The sequence below is a fragment of the Copadichromis virginalis genome, linkage group LG5, assembly GCF_057382275.1.
Source record: "Copadichromis virginalis isolate Kocher_CV1m ecotype Utaka linkage group LG5, C_Virginalis_male_GT1.1, whole genome shotgun sequence".
NCBI lineage: Eukaryota > Metazoa > Chordata > Actinopteri > Cichliformes > Cichlidae > Copadichromis > Copadichromis virginalis.
Window position 1 is genome coordinate 33,958,463 of NC_140622.1, and position 15,806 is coordinate 33,974,268.

The window sequence follows — 15,806 nt, forward strand, 5'->3', positions numbered from 1 at the left end:
AATTCATAATTATAATAAAGGTCAATCAAATGGACCAATATGATGATCCACTTAAAATAAATCCTCTTGGCATCTTTCTTGGCCTCAAGACAACAATTCTGATGGCTATAGATCCAAACGGGACACAAAAAAAAAAAAAATTGAAAAAATTGAAAAAAAATTGAAAAAAAAAAAATTTGAAAAAAATTGTATTGTTCGATACATATGCGTACCGAACCGAAAGCACTGTATCGAACGGTTCAATATCGATACGAATATCGTTGCACCCCTATTTTTTATGTATATAAAAATATGTGTGTAATATGTAATGTAGGCCAACAACTCAGTTCCTCACAGTCTGTATATGTGAGACTCTTGATTTGTTACAAAAAGCTGACAAAATTAACGAAAGAAAGCTGACAAAAGATTAGCAACACTGCACCTTGCCTTATGAAGCCAGTTAGACAAAGATCAAATAATGATGTCCACTATGTGAAATTTTAATACACTCTAACACAGCGGTCCCCAACCTTTTTTGCGCCACGGACCGGTTTATGCCCGACATTATTTTCACGGACCGGCCTTAAGGTGTCACGGATAAATACAACAAAATAAAACTAGTACCGGTACCGAAAAAAAGAAGATTTATTCATAACACACATGAAAAGACCCAGGAAAACCGAGTTAACGATAAAAACGATAACAAAAAAACGCTGAAAACCGATAAAAACCCTGAAAACCATACATTTCACACCTGAGCCTCAACTCTCGCGGCCCGGTACCAAACGACTCACGGACCGGTACCGGTCCGAGGACCGGGGGTTGGTGACCACTGCTCTAACACACATCCTCTGCCCCTCTCAGCTTGTGTACAGTCCACATTATTCAAATTCAACTCTTTTTCTTCCCTCAGAACCAACCTGTTCATGCTGCCCTCATCACATTCAAGTCCTATAAATAGAAACACATTCATCAATTATTCACACTGCTGTGTAAACAGTTAGACGAGATGAACAACCCCACCTCACGTGGAGAAACTCTGTGATCTCACATCACTGTAAAGACAAAAAGATCAATATAATACAGGTGCACTCCAACGGGCCTACACATAACATTTACATGTAAAAGTATTTTACATCTTGAAGAAAGTTAGATTTGAATCCTAGTACAAACTTTATTCTACAAACAACATGACTCCAGCTCTGCAAAATACTCTGGAATCACAGCCGATGTCTCAGCTGAAAACACGAAGTCTGCAAGTAAATAAAATGTGTATGATCAAAGAGAATCTGGATGCCTCTTGCCTCCCTTAACAGCTGCTGTTATAACAAAATAAGCCTTGACGAGAGGCACTTCTCCTGAGTGACTGTTTTACCATTCCCCGGTACAAATATGTTACAAAATTCTTTACTCAGTCAAACAAATGGAAAACAAAAACAGTGTTTATACCGTAGCAAAACAGACTCCAAACCTAAAGAGTTCTAAAAGAATGAACTTGAAATCAACGAGAACAAGGCAGTCTGTCAGCTCAAATCTTCTAGGCCTAGTTTTGAAGCCACATGCATTATGTTAATTTCTTCTATATTTTCATTCTTGGCCTGCACCAAACTTGTTTTTATGAAAATAATTCATAGCTATGTCATACTATTCTTTGTGAAGCCCCTCAGTTGAGCATCTGTCTAAAACAAGCAGTTCTATCTCCACTCTCTTTAAGGCTACCTTTCTTTTAAGCCAGTTTTCAGCTGACTGATGCCCTGGCCCAAACAGAAGATTGGAGCATCAGGTTTGAGAGCTCCTCTACTCAACCAGACCGGGGCATCCTAGATATTAAGGATTAACCATTTTAAGGATGTTAATTCACACTAACATCACACAGAGCCTAGAGCAGAAGAAAAAGAATGGTCCAGACCACCTAAAGCCTAAGCATTTGGTTTCATTATTCAAAATTCTAGCCATGTTTTATAGGACAAGCCACCCTTATAACAATATACATCACAGGAAATAAGGAAAAGAAAATTAGGTGTACATTTCAGGTATGATCAGTAGGATGCAAACAGATTGTTAGCAGTTAAACATCTAATTGACGAGTAGGAGAAAAAAGGTGTTTACTAACTCTAAGGTTACTTATCCACAAATGAAATATAGCTACAGATGGTCATCAACAGAGCCAGAAAATAAACAAAAGCAGACATGACTCATGTAGTAGCTGGAAACACCTTATTTGTGCTATTATTCTGTCTGTTCCCCTAATTTAATAATGAAATCGTCTGTGGTTATATCACTAAGAAGCCACTGTGAATACTTACAGTGGCACTACAGATCAAAGTCTAGCTGCAGGCATTATACAGAAAAAATTGCAGAGACTTTTGTGAATCCAGAGGTGACTGTGTGGAGTCTGAAATACCTGCAGCAGTTACACAGTCAGAAAAAAGGCAGCTTACCAGACACTTTGGCCATAGGTTACATTAGTCACAGGTACCAAATAGTAATAAACGTATGAACAAAATGTTGGTAGTTGAATTGCATAATGTATGAAGTATGAACATTTATTTAAAACTGTTGTCTGACAACGTCACAGGTTACATTGGTCTTTAATGCTACTAATAAAATGGTATTTGAAGGCATGCAAAGTAATGCCCATTCATAATTAAAGTGTGGCACAGGATCAGTCATAAAAAACCACAAAACAAAACCCTCCACTGCAATTTCACATTAAATACACACACACAGCAGACTAAAAGCAGACATTCAGACACATCAGTGCAGATCATAGTGGCTACTGAACCTGGTTTATCGTCTTTGTGGCCTCTCAGTCCTCGACAGCGTTGCCTCGAGAAATTCTGACAGAACTGACACCTGACACTGAGAGACAGTGTCTGTTTACCTGCAACTCTGACACATCCTGCAGTCTACCACGCCTTTTACAAACACACACTGCAAGAGTGAACTTTGACGTATGCCTGAGAAGACACATTACGCCATCAATAATTAGCTGAACGCGAGAGAGGGTGGAGACTGTCGTTCCTTAAAAGGCACCTTGTAACCAGGCACAACTGTTACTGCATATCTAAAGGAAGGCCGACTGATAGAGGGAAGGCGTAAAATTACTCGTCACAGGGATTAAAACGGGCAGAAAGGACAAAGGGAGGAGACAGTCACACGGGTGGTCAGATAAAGCCTGATCTGTGGAGCACAGACAGGGATGAGTCAACATCAGGGTAACATTTCAGCTGCGCTGCATCCACTCAATCAATACAGATTTGCTGATGCGAACGCTGCAGTCTGAGCCATAACATTTCTTTTAGAATGGTGCATGAAAAAAACTGAATGATAATGAGTGCCGCAACACATTTTAGGAAAATTCTAAATAGCTCTTCTGTTATTTAGCGTGATGCTGTGAATAAGAGGACTCAGAGCAAGCAGGTGTGCTTACGTGCTTCAACAACAGACAGAGCAGTGTTAAAACATCAGCCATAAACAGCAGCAGATAACAACATGCAGGGACCCCAGAATCAAAGAAAGCTAACTGCCTATCCACACAGACAGGCACTCATCTCCTCTGTACGTGCCATCTGTGGGTCATCTACTTGTGCTTTTCCCAGGGGGCGACTGCTCTGTTTGACCCCAGTGTTATATCCCATAATTGCAAAAAGTAATTTATGACCAGTGTGCTGGCAAATAAAAACGGAAAGGGCAAGAGGTCTGGCTCTATGCCCCTGTACAAAAAACACAATCTTGTAATGCAGTCTTTTTTTCCTGCTGTGATTTGACAATTTCTGTTTTATTATTGTGCTGGGGCATGGCCGTGTGTGAGGCACTGGTAAAACTCTTTGAATACTTTGGTTTTATTGATTCATTGAAGACATAAAAGCAGCCTAGTAAAGTCTGGCTAGAATGAAAGTCACAGTACATTTACTTTCATTATAATACCCACGAGCTAGTTCCTCTTTAATTCTGTATAATGTTTTGATGACAAGCGGTGAAAAATATTATGTCCAACCTTGTGGTTTTAAACGCCATTAAGTGTTCAGAGCTGAGCCAGTTTTCTTTCAAAGAATTCAATCAATAATCCAGGACAAGTTTTGAGGACCCCAGTGCTCTTCATGCCAGTGTTTTGCAATGAATAATCTTTTTTTTTTTCATCATCCACAGCAGAGAGGCAGTGTGAGCTTTTTATTGAAGACCCCTGGTTCAGCTGCTGGGGTTAAAGTGTGAACCACACACACACACACACTGAAGCCTGGACTGAGCAAAGCTGATGCTGGGCAGGAAAATGGAAGTTACTGATTCAGTGCAGCTGCTAAAAGCTATGAGATGCACACACAAAAGCCTCTGCTGTTGATCTCATGAATAAACGTTTCACGCAGCTAGAAGTGAGAGCAACTCAGAGGATACACCATCAGTGATACAATCAGGTGAGGGCAAACTATGCCGGCTGCTGTTCAACCGGCAACTTTGGGGCAGTCAAGTTGGAATCTTTTATATTCAAATTCGGTTCTGCAGTGCACATATGGTTTATGAACACAACGTGTAGGTTTAATTAATTAATTAACTTTTTCCATGCAGAAGAAAGAAACGTCCTTTTCAAACGCGCACAGTGCAGCGCATTGACACTTTATGACAAGCCGAAGAAACACTTAGGTTTAGAGTTAATCTAATAAAAATATTATCAGAAGACAGTTCATTACTGTTAAGCTTTCTCTATCATAAAACCCTTTTGACGCTGGAAAAACACTGAATTGAGTATTTCTGGGTCTTTCAGTAAGCCAGTTTAAAGCTCATTTTTGGCCTTGGAACATCTGACAATATCTTAGCTATTGTTCTGCTTTGATGATTTTACATGATGACCTACATCACTACAACAGGATGTTTATTATATGTAAATATGTGTTAGTGTTTGGACAAAACACCAATTCAGAGGCTTCATATATTTTTTTTAATGTAAACGTATCTTCTGACATTTTAAGTCATTAAATTAACTGGTGCAGTTCTAATCCATACAAACACGCATATATTTTCATACACAAACACAGACCCCATCTTTCACAAACCCAGTCACTATGGCAACATCAAGCCCTCTTCCTTCCTTCTCATTTGACTCTTAAGCTCTTCACTGATGCTATAAATCTGATGGCCGGAACCTCAGAGGACCGAAGCAAACCTCCAGCCAACAACCTCTAATAGCTTCTTCTTGTTCCCCTAAAGCTGTGAGGTCCTTTTGTAACGTAACACCTACAATAAAGATGCCCCAGAGATACGCACTGATATATTACACTCCAGTAAATAGAGGCATGCACATCACGTGACACATATCACATCAACTTATCCAAGTGCATTTGCTCAGTGAAGCTCTCACTGACACTCACAAAAACCTGAGTTGTGGTAAACTACAGCTAAAGAATGTCTTCTCGGGAAAAACACTGTGCCTGATGAAATTATTACATTTCAGAGGCATCTGACTGAAAGCCTGTACTGCCCTAATGGGTAAAAACAATTTGCGAATGAATTAGAATTTGAGGAAAAACAAGAAAAATAATTGCTTTTGTCTATAATTATTTTTAGATCCATTTAACTTGGGACAACTTTCAGGGCCCTGAGCCCCAGTTTGAAATACAGATTTTCATAAAGACTGCAACTAAGTATTATTTTCCTCATTGCCTTTTTAAATTAAATGTTTAGTCTTGGGCTGCATGTAATTAATTTTTTTCCCCATTAACTGTTTGGTCTGTAGCGCTTTAAACCTCTGGGGGGAAAGGCTGAGTCAGGTTAACAAAACATACACAAAAAACAGAATATAAACCTATGAAATCACCCATTTACCTTTAAAATACCTTTTCTCACAAAAGGAAAAAAAAATCAAAACTGAGAAAAGGTAATGGCTACAATATTTTGCTTCTAACATGTCTGTTTATCAAGCACTTCTAGTTCCTGGTAATGAAAGAGCAGCTGAAGAACTGAATTTATATGAGTATAAATGTGATGTCTGGATTGTGCTAGGAGCTGATCTGCACTGCACAGTCACTGTCAGACTGTGCTGATTAAGAATCTAGGAATCTAAAGGCACAGTGCAGTGAAGTCAGACAGTACCTAAACACAAGCAGTGGCTGGGCAGACAATTTTGAAACAGAAAATGAGTCATTAACATATTACCCATGTAAATACATACAATAGATTTGGCTTTAATTACTGGTTTGCTTTTAAGGGGGATCTGAGAGGTTCATACCAAACCACATATGTACAGGCAGATGCTGCATTTAAAACATCTATTAAGCTGAACAGATTTGTTGACTGATTAGTCGGTCTACAGGAAAATCATGAACAAAGTCAGTTTTGACCAAAGCTCAAAACTTAGTCTTAAAAGAGATCCAGATAGCAGACACGAGCCTAATCATCTTACTATTGGAACAGCAGCAGAAAAAAACAAATTGTACTTTTCTGCAGATTCTTTTTCTACTCTTTTTCTGGTTGAAACCACACTACACGAAAACAACTGGATCACAAAACAACACAACTCATCTACAGGTATTTAAGGAGAAGCTAAGTGAAAACGACATCATTTCATGTGTCACTTCAGCTCTAAAGGATGGAGGATGCAAACCTTTAAGGGTTTGCAAAACAGCCCTGCTTTCTCTCACGATCCCCTGTGAGGATCCTATCTGAGACACCAATTACCTTCTAGTTCACAGCAGAATCGAAGGCCCTGCTCTCTCAACCGTTTACCTAAAAGCCTGAGCCACTAAAAATATATTGAGATAGCTATAAGTGGATCACTTCCATTCAGCGACGGAAATTATTACCCGGAGAGTTTGTCCAAACACACAGCAGTTTTCAAAACATGCAGCAAAAGCACTCATCTGTTTTAATGTTGGGGTAATTCTCAGAGCAACTAAGATGAAATTAAAATTTTAATTGCATTCATCCAAAGCCAGACATAGATGGCGTAGCTTAGGATGTCTGAAGCCATATTCTAGGTTACAAAGGCTAAAGGGACACATAGAAAGAAATACTCAAGTCTAATTGCTTTCTTCCAATCGTCTAACATCGGCAGGGTGCACCAGATGTGATGTGCCAATCATGGAAAGTACAAATGACAACTGGAAGCAAACTGTTGTGTCTATTCCCACTGGGAATGACATATCCCTAATTATTCATACAAAAAGCAAAGACGGGCTAGGTTTTAGTCTAATTGATTACGTTAACAGTGATACTTCATCTGTCACCCTTCCTACAAAAATGGAGAGGGGCTGAACCACCAGCAGCAAATCAAATGAGTGTCACTAATTTTTCAGATAAACTAATCCAAGCTGGCACTCAAATGAAAGCTCTTTAACATGTGTGCACTCAGGCCTCCCTCTTTAAGTTTGTGGTCCTCAAACTGTGGGGCAGACCCCACTGTTGTGGTGAAGCATCAATTCATGATATATTACACTTGCTGGCAACTTCATTAACTACACCTTGTTAGTACTCAATTGGATCTCATTTTGCCAGCAGAACTGCCTTAACTCTTCTTGGTATAGACCCAAAAAGGTGGTGGAAACATTCCTCAGACATTTTGATCCATATTGAGATGATAGCATCACACAGTTCGTGCAGTTTTGTTGGCTGCAAATAGACAATGAGGATCTTCCATTTCTCCAAATAGCAAAGGTGCTCTGTTGGGTTAAGATCTGGTGACTGTGGAGGCCATTTGATTGCAGTGAACTCATTGTCAAGTTCAAGAAATCAGTTTGAGATGATATGAGCTTTGTGACATGGCACATTATCCTGCTGGAAGCAGCAACCAGAAAGTAGGTACACTCATAAAGAGCTATACATGGTCAGCATCAATATTCAGGCAGGCTGTGGCATTTAAATGATGCTCAATTGGTACTAAAGGGTTGGGATCAAAGTGTGCTGAGAATCCCCCCACATCATTTCACCACCACTATCAGCCTAATCTGATGATATAAACTAGGGTGGATCCATGTTTTGATATTGTTTACACCAAATTCTGACCCTAAAAATTAAGACTCATCAGATGAGACAAGGTTTTTCCAGTCTTCTGTTATCTGATGTTGGTGAGCCCATGCAAATTATAACCTTAATTTGCTGTTCTTATCCAACATCTGTGGCACCTAGCGTGGTCTTCTGCTTTGCAGCCCATCTGCTTCAAAGTTCAATGTGTCGTGCACTCAGAGACGCTCTTCTGCATACCTTGGTTATAATAAGTGCTCTCCTTTCAGCTTAAAGTTAAAGGTTGTGAAAAAATCCCAGTGTCTACATGCCTAAATGGACTGAGCTGCTATCATGTCTTTAGTATTTTCATTACTGCTCCAGTCATCATAGCTGAATAAACCTTCCTAATATTCACATAATAAGTTTATAGACAATACACTTTATTTTTCCAAAATGTGGGAAATTTCCTTGGTACAACTGCTAGAAGAATAGAATAAAAAAGGACAAAATACACATCTTAATAAGAGAAAAGTAATTTCAAATAAAAAAGAATAAAGTTTGATGATGAGAAATGAGCTGCAAAGACTTCCTTATAGTAAACAACATGAGAGGCAAAGGATTTTGAATAAGCTTATAGACTCAAAGCAAAGCTCAGTCCACTGGATGGACAAGACTGTGCTTGGAAAATAATTAAGGTTTAATCTTTAAATGTTTATTTGTAAAAAAACAAAAATTAAAAAAAAGCACAATTTCATCAATTCTCCAGAAACGTGTCACAAATGCGGTGTTTTATCCAACTTTTAGCTGTCAGATCTCAAGTGTTTACAATTATGGAGAAGATAAAACATCAGATCCTCAAATTGACAAATAATGTGAATAATTAATAAATAATTGACACTGTTGTCACCTAATTATTGGTTAATTAACTCACCAGGTTAACATATAGCAAAGGACATCTACCCACATGTACACAGTAAGCTTTCTGTAATGTAGAAGAAGTGGGGTTTTTTTTGTAAAAAATAAAATAAAAGTGACTTTAAAAGAGTATTTTGGGAAATAATTACTTCAGGAAGTTCAAAATCAAATTAGCAGTACACCCTCGACCTCTTTCAGGCAATGGATTAGAAGAGCTGCAGGCAACCCCAGTTGTCAGTTTAATACACAACTGTTCAGCCAGATATTAAAGCACATAGTAAATGGAGTGGTACTTCCACAGTGCCTTTCTACTCAATTCGGGCACTTCTCTACTTTTGGTAAGTCTCATTCAGCCAATCACGCACACGTTTATACAGCACTTTTATCCTTACAGTATGAACATGTTTATGTAACTGTTAGTCCTCCTGGTAAAATGACAGACTTTGGAGTTTGCAAGATCAAACTGAGAAGGTTTCTAATAGCTGCCTTCAGAACCACAGGAAGTGAAAAAAGGCAAAACTGTTCTTTGAGTGTTTCTTTTTTTAATTGCACATTAAATTGATGTATGATGCACATTTTAATCTATGGTTCTTACACAACTTTTTCCCTTTTGCATTCTAGATGCACAGTCTCCAGTGGTCTGATCTCTCACGGTCTGTCTGTACAGCAGAGCCTACCAAAGATCTGAGTTCAGAACCGTGGACAGAGCTCACTAACACTTAGAGATGAGAGACTCTGCTCAGGGGGAGGTCAGCAGCCCTGTCTGGCCTGATTTACCACCAGCTGATCTCCAGCGATAAATCAAAGAAATGTGCTGGTCTGGAGGAAGCACGGGCTTTTGCCCAGGGACAAGCTTTTTACTTCAGACGTCCCTCCCTGCCCTCTGCAGTAGCCCGCACAGGCTGCTGCCGGCCGGCTCTCCAATGCTTCATGCACTTTCTTCACAGAAACTCCTACTAAGGACTCAGATTGTAGATTTGCTGATCTTTGCTCATTTTTATATGAATAAGTGTCATGAAGCAGCAGAACAGAGCAGCGGTGTTAGATACAAACTGCGGGTTTTAGGCACAGATAAGGGAGGCAAATAATAACAAATCTTAGGCAGACTTGTATTTCTTTTATAAAAAAAATAACTTTTAAATCTGTGGACTTTAATTGAATCTCGTTGGCAATCGTCGCGGTCGCTTGCTGCCTCGTTATCGCCGACAGCAGTAATATTTGCTCTGAATTAAGCTACTTCATCATAAAAATCAACCGCCGGTGGCTAGCTGTTGATAGCAGACACACGGTTATGAAAGAAATCAAGAATAACTTACAAATTTATACGAATTGATAATCCAGCTTCCTTTGAGCTCTCAAAATGTAATAATTCCGTTCATCACCCGAGACTGCCTCCTTCTGTCGCCGGTAAACGCGCCGCTGAGAGGAGCCGCCAGATGGGGGAGGGTGAGACGGCTCAAATCAAACCAACCGTAACGGAGGGGTTGTTTTCCGGGAAGGTCTTTCAAAATAAATGCCCAATTTTCTTCTTCCTATTATTATTATTATCATCATTATTATTATTATTATCATTATTATTGTTATTGTTGTTGTTATTATTATTACAACGTTTCCAGGAAAATGTGTCAAATATGTATAAGATGAAATCCTTGTATTAGAGAAGCTGAAAGCACATGTTTTCTATTTTTCACTGTACTAAGAACAAGTATTTTTGGACAGTGGCAAATTGCTGTTATCTAAATAATCTTATTTTTATTTCTTCTTTGATTACTCACTCTTGCAGACATGACTGCCACAAAATTATCATTCATTTATACCAAGTTTTTTGATGTAACTCAACTGAAAAAAAATTCTAATTATTTGCTATATATTATACTGAATATACTTCATTGCCTGTGTGTTAACACACTGCGACTGTGTGTAGTCTGTGTAAAAATAAAGTAAAAATGGAGTAGAAATAGCCCATAATACTGTTTACTCTTAAAGGAAAAGTATGTATGTATGAAACACACCAAATGTATTTCGAGTCAGGTTGGGAAAATACCCAGAGATTTTTACTTCTTTATTCTGAAAGAAGCTTCCATGCAAATAAATGGACTGCATACAACACATTTCTTGGGGTTATTGTTTTGTTTTGATTTTTAAATGCCACATCCCTTCAGTAAAAAAAAGGTCTGTCTGCTCTTATGCATATTTAAAAATATTCCAGGTAGATATGAAGATTTTCTGCAGGAGTAACTTTCTTTTCTTGGAGGGCTGCATCTTGCTATCCAGGGTCCATGTTTCTGAAGCCTTTGAATCACTGCTGTGTAAAAAAAAAATCACTGTATTTATTTATTTATTCATTATTTGTAATATTAATATTACAAATAAACAAAGTCATACAGAAGGAGAAGAAGCACCGAGCACTAGTGGATGATTTTGTTGAGTTTTGAAATGCCCTTCACGTCTTTTTTAAACTAAGAAGAAGTCGCTGATCAGCTCGTGCAGCTGGTTTTAAAGGATGACCCCAAACTTTGCAGCTCCATATTGAACACAGGATACGTTTCCCCTCCACACCAGCAGAGGGCGAGCCTTTCCAGCCGGCCCGCGCCACAGCATAAACCTTCCTGATCGAAGAGAAACTTTCCTTCCGGCTCCGGTCCCTTAACAAGTGGAAAGGTAAAGTGAGACTCGGCGCAATAATCCAAATATATCTTCACCATCTCAGATTTTGTGAAATAAAAATAATAGTTTTTTCATTGTTATTAAAATTATAAATGGAGACATATGCGTATTTTAGCCTTAAACGCCTCTCAGTCGTTGATATTCGGCTTAGAAGTAGAGAAGTAACCCCGGCTTCAGCGTTCACGAACGGTTGCCATTTTTCTCCTGTGACGCGGTCTTCAGATATTAGCTTTTAATTTCTATAAAACAGAGTGGCTGTTGATGTGAATGTGTCCAAAAATTCGTGATGTGTTGAATTATTAAAGCGTCCGCTGATTGTCTCTTCAGCGATTTGATTTTCATTACTAGATGTGTCTTAGCACGCTAGCCAGTTAGCATGCTATTATTGAGGCTGCTGTAAGTATGGGTTGAGTTCCAGGGATCTGATGCACGTTGTCTCTTAATGCAGATGCTGATGCCCAAGAAGAACCGCATTGCTATCTACGAGCTCCTCTTCAAGGAGGGAGTCATGGTGGCCAAGAAAGACGTCCACCTGGCCAAGCATCCTGAGCTTGCTGACAAGAATGTACCCAACCTTCACGTGATGAAAGCGATGCAGGTGAGAAAGAACGAAGGTCCAGCTTGTAAAGTTCTCACCAAGACTAGAATTAACTGAGATGTAGTGACTGTAAATGGGCTCGTGGGGAGAAGAAAGTGGGGGAATGTGACAAAGTGATCATGAATGTGTTTTGAGCATCACTTAGAAGTTCTGGGTTTGTGTTTTTAAGTGGGAAGATGTCATTTGTCAGTCCAGATATCAAGTCCTGGTTGTGTACCTGTAAAATTTGTTTAGTAGTTTAACAGTACCATGCTGTCTGGACAATGTCCCCCTTACATGTTTGGGTTAGAGAAAGTTAAGGGATGAGAATTATATTTCTTTTCAGCAGTTAATTCTGAAGTGAAGCTCCTCTGCATTAAAAGGAGCCAATTTAGATGGTTTGGGCATGTTGTTATTACACCTCTTAGGGAAGATTTTTGTTTACGCGTGGTCCAGATTGGGGTGGCTAAACCCGAGGCAAATTCAGGATACTCTAATTTGGGACTCTCTTCCTATCCTCCCAGAAGAGCGGGAGTGAGTGCAGATTTAGACTTTTCTTTTTATATTTATAATATAGAGCCGTTAAGAAGAGAGGAAGTAAGGGAATGCATGCAGAAAAAAGGACTTTGCTTGAAGGCGAACCTAGGCTGCTGCATTTAGTTCTGTGGCATGTGGTCATCTGGTACACCTATGAGTCCTTGATTTTATTTTGAGTTTACTGTGTAATGTATACAAGTGGCTGATGCCATCGCCACCTTGTGCATGGCGCTCACATCCCAGTGTTTTATGCAATGCCTGCCATAATGTCAGGACCTGTCCCCTTTGTGTGTGCCCCACCACTTTTTAATAGACGGTTTGATTTGGTCCACTGTTGTATGTGGGGGAAAAATCAGCATGTATCTGTTTATTTTTTATTTATTTTTCTTTGGCTTTCACAGAGGATGTAACATTTAGCTGATTTTTACTGCCGTCACACTCATGGCAAATGGCATTTACAGTAGGATATTACTGATGTGTATCTTTTGTGCCCTTTCAGGTTTCGTAAAGTTGTGTGGCTGATTATTTGCTCTTTCAAACATTTTTCACATGGGTGTTGGTGTCGGCTCAGAATCTATTGCATCTGAGTTCATTTTATCTTTTGGAATGATTGTAGGGCAGTATGGTGTGTGGTGGTTAGCACTGTTGTGCACTTACTTGCTTTCTGTGCACTTACCTGAGCAAGAAGCCTAAAGATACTTTCTGCATAGTGCTGTCATACCAACCTAGATTTTGTACTGATTTATTGTGGTAGTCAGTATAATGTGGTAATTGTGCTTTTCCGTGCAGTCTCTGAAGTCCTGTGGGTACGTCAAGGAGCAATTTGCCTGGCGCCATTTCTACTGGTACCTCACCAATGAGGGCATCCAGTACCTGAGAGACTTCCTCCACCTTCCCCCTGAGATCGTGCCCGCCACCCTGCGCCGCCAGACCCGCCCTGAGACCGCAAGGCCCAGGCCCAAGGGTAAAACATCTATCATACATGCTTGTTTCTAATAAGTTTTGATTTTTCATTTCCTGAAGCCAGAAATACTAGTAATAGTATTTAATATGTTAATGCTTCCTGAGGTTATAAATGATATTGAAGCTGATTGTGAACTCAAAATCTGGTGCTCAAACACAGTTTTCCAGAAATCAAAGTTGCTAATCTAAACTTCAGCAGATTGTTTTAGATGTTCTGGATCCTGAGTGTGATCTGTTCTAAATAAGGTTTATTTTTTTCTCTTTATCAATGAAAGTTTTTTGATTGACTTCTGAACTAGATCGTAACAATCTCATTTCATAATTTCCTTGCCTTTCGTTGAAGCTGAAGTTGCACTTTCAATTGGCATCTTCAATTGGATCTTATGAAAATATGCTAAAGAGGTTTCAGCAATTAAGTGCCACATAAAATGTTATGGTCTCCTCTTGCTGTTAGAGGGTGTTGTAAAGCATACAAATTTAAGTAGTTCATTAATAAACTCAAAAGAGGGACCTCAGAGTCCAAAGACTTATATTTAGTGAGAATTGTTAGCATTAAAATTAAAGAATTTTAAAGCCTATTGAATTTCCCCTTTTGGAAAGCCAGGAAAACTGGAGCTTAATGTTTTGTCATCTTTTTACCTGCAGGAGTGGAAGGAGAGAGGCCCGCCCGCCTTAACCGTGGGGAGGCTGACAGAGATGCTTACAGGCGATCTGCCGCGCCCCGTACGTATAACACCAACTACACTAGTCACATTATGAGTTGCTCATGTGGTCTTGTGATGTTTACATGAATGATGCAAACTAAAATGGTAATTTTGGATCATTAAATCATACGGTGGTGTTATTCATTAGTAAAATGTCTTGATTTTTCAGAGTGAAATGTGAAAATGCAGTGATGTGACCCATCACATGTTCCTATAGTTTGTCTACTCTTGTCTGAATGAGCACCTCAGTCCTCATTCTTATAGGCTGGTCACGCAGATATTAACACCAATAGTTGTAACCGCACAAAGCTCTGAAATGACCTGCCTCCAAAAAGTACAGGCATCTGCAGACATCCGAGCACCTCGATAAACTTTGAGTATATTTGTATAAAATTTTAAAGTTGGAGGACCTCTAGTGGCTGTCTGAATCACTGCATGTAAAAACTTTACACTGGCTACGTCACCTTTAGATGGCGGTAGAAACCAATGCCCTGGAAAATGTTAAACGTTAATGGTAAATGTAATGTTGTAAAATGGTTTGTTTTAAGCCAAATCACAGCCTGTTTCCAAACCAGTAGTGCTTGTGCCAAAACAAAAGCAAATGACATGTTAAATATGTTCTTAGGTGAGAATCTAAATCATGTTTCCTTTAGAAAACTGATCACATTGATTCAGATGAAACATGTTATCAAATATATATTATTGAAAGGATTGAGCTTGTATGACAAAGACAAAAATCGATGTATGTGGAGGATTTGGATTTTAAAAATGAGGCATATGAAGCTCCCATCACATCATTCTGATGTTCAGAAGGCAATTTGCTGGTGTGAACTTTAAACTTGTTTATCAAAGAAAAACAACAGTAAAAATTATTATTACTGCCCCACCCCCCCTGTCTAATTTTGGTATATATTTGACATGTTATGGTGAAGTTTTAACAAGTTTGACATTTCTGAAAGTTACTGGCTGACCTCTTAACTCATAACTTCTCCTTTAGCTGGTGCTGACAAGAAGGCAGAGGCTGGTGCTGGAGCTGCCACAGAGTTCCAGTTTGTAAGTACATTTCCTTTGTTTCATGCGGGTATTTTGAGAAATGGGCTGGCAACAAAAACCTTGTCTTGATCTTGAATGTTTTTCTGTTATAAGAATTGTTTTCTACAGCAGAACAACAAAGGCTCTCCTCCCTAAATTTGTGGGTGCGGTTTTACATGGGTTTTAAAAAGGAATGTCAGAAAGCTAAATGTGGTTTATACAGTGCAGCTGGAAAACTTGTAGATTCTTGTATTGAACATGTTGGTCGACTGACAACATTTTTCTGTTGCAGAGAGGTGGCTTTGGACGCGGCAGAGGACAGCAGCCTCAGTAAATTTCACTCTCTCTTTGTGTACAATAAAGAAAATCCAAATACAACTCGGTCTGTTTGTGCTTTTCTTCTTAAAGTATTTTGTAAGATGAGCAGGCGAAAGTCCACATACGTTGGTTATAAATTTGAGCAATGTGATGGTGGACCAGCTCAGGATTAATTGAGT

The 15,806-nt window shown here is 39.1% G+C and overlaps 2 protein-coding genes across 2 annotated transcripts in view; one reads left to right on the top strand and one right to left on the bottom strand.

Moving 5' to 3' along the window:
• pacsin1b (protein kinase C and casein kinase substrate in neurons 1b) overlaps positions 1-10,322 on the bottom strand; it is a 35,960-nt gene extending 25,638 nt beyond the window's left edge. Inside the window, exon 1 of the mRNA XM_085457464.1 lies at positions 10,146-10,322. The gene's annotated coding sequence lies outside the window, so the exon portion shown is untranslated. The remainder of the gene's footprint in view (positions 1-10,145) is intronic.
• A 1,084-nt stretch (positions 10,323-11,406) lies between these two features.
• Positions 11,407-15,687, top strand: rps10 (ribosomal protein S10). Its single transcript, XM_085457466.1, has 6 exons — positions 11,407-11,490; positions 11,945-12,094; positions 13,400-13,574; positions 14,219-14,296; positions 15,275-15,330; positions 15,602-15,687. The coding sequence occupies exons 2-6, from the start codon at positions 11,945-11,947 to the stop codon at positions 15,641-15,643; spliced, it is 501 nt and encodes a 166-aa protein (XP_085313592.1). The 5' UTR covers positions 11,407-11,490; the 3' UTR covers positions 15,644-15,687.
• The last annotated feature ends 119 nt before the right edge of the window (positions 15,688-15,806 follow it).

Coding starts and splice junctions, on each gene's coding strand:
- rps10 (XM_085457466.1), top strand. CDS start 11,945: ATGCTGATGCCCAAGAAGAACCGCATTGCTATCTACGAGCTCCTCTTC. Junction 12,095..13,399: donor ACGTGATGAAAGCGATGCAG/GTGAGAAAGAAC, acceptor TTTTCCGTGCAG/TCTCTGAAGTCCTGTGGGTA. Junction 13,575..14,218: donor CGCAAGGCCCAGGCCCAAGG/GTAAAACATCTA, acceptor TTTTACCTGCAG/GAGTGGAAGGAGAGAGGCCC.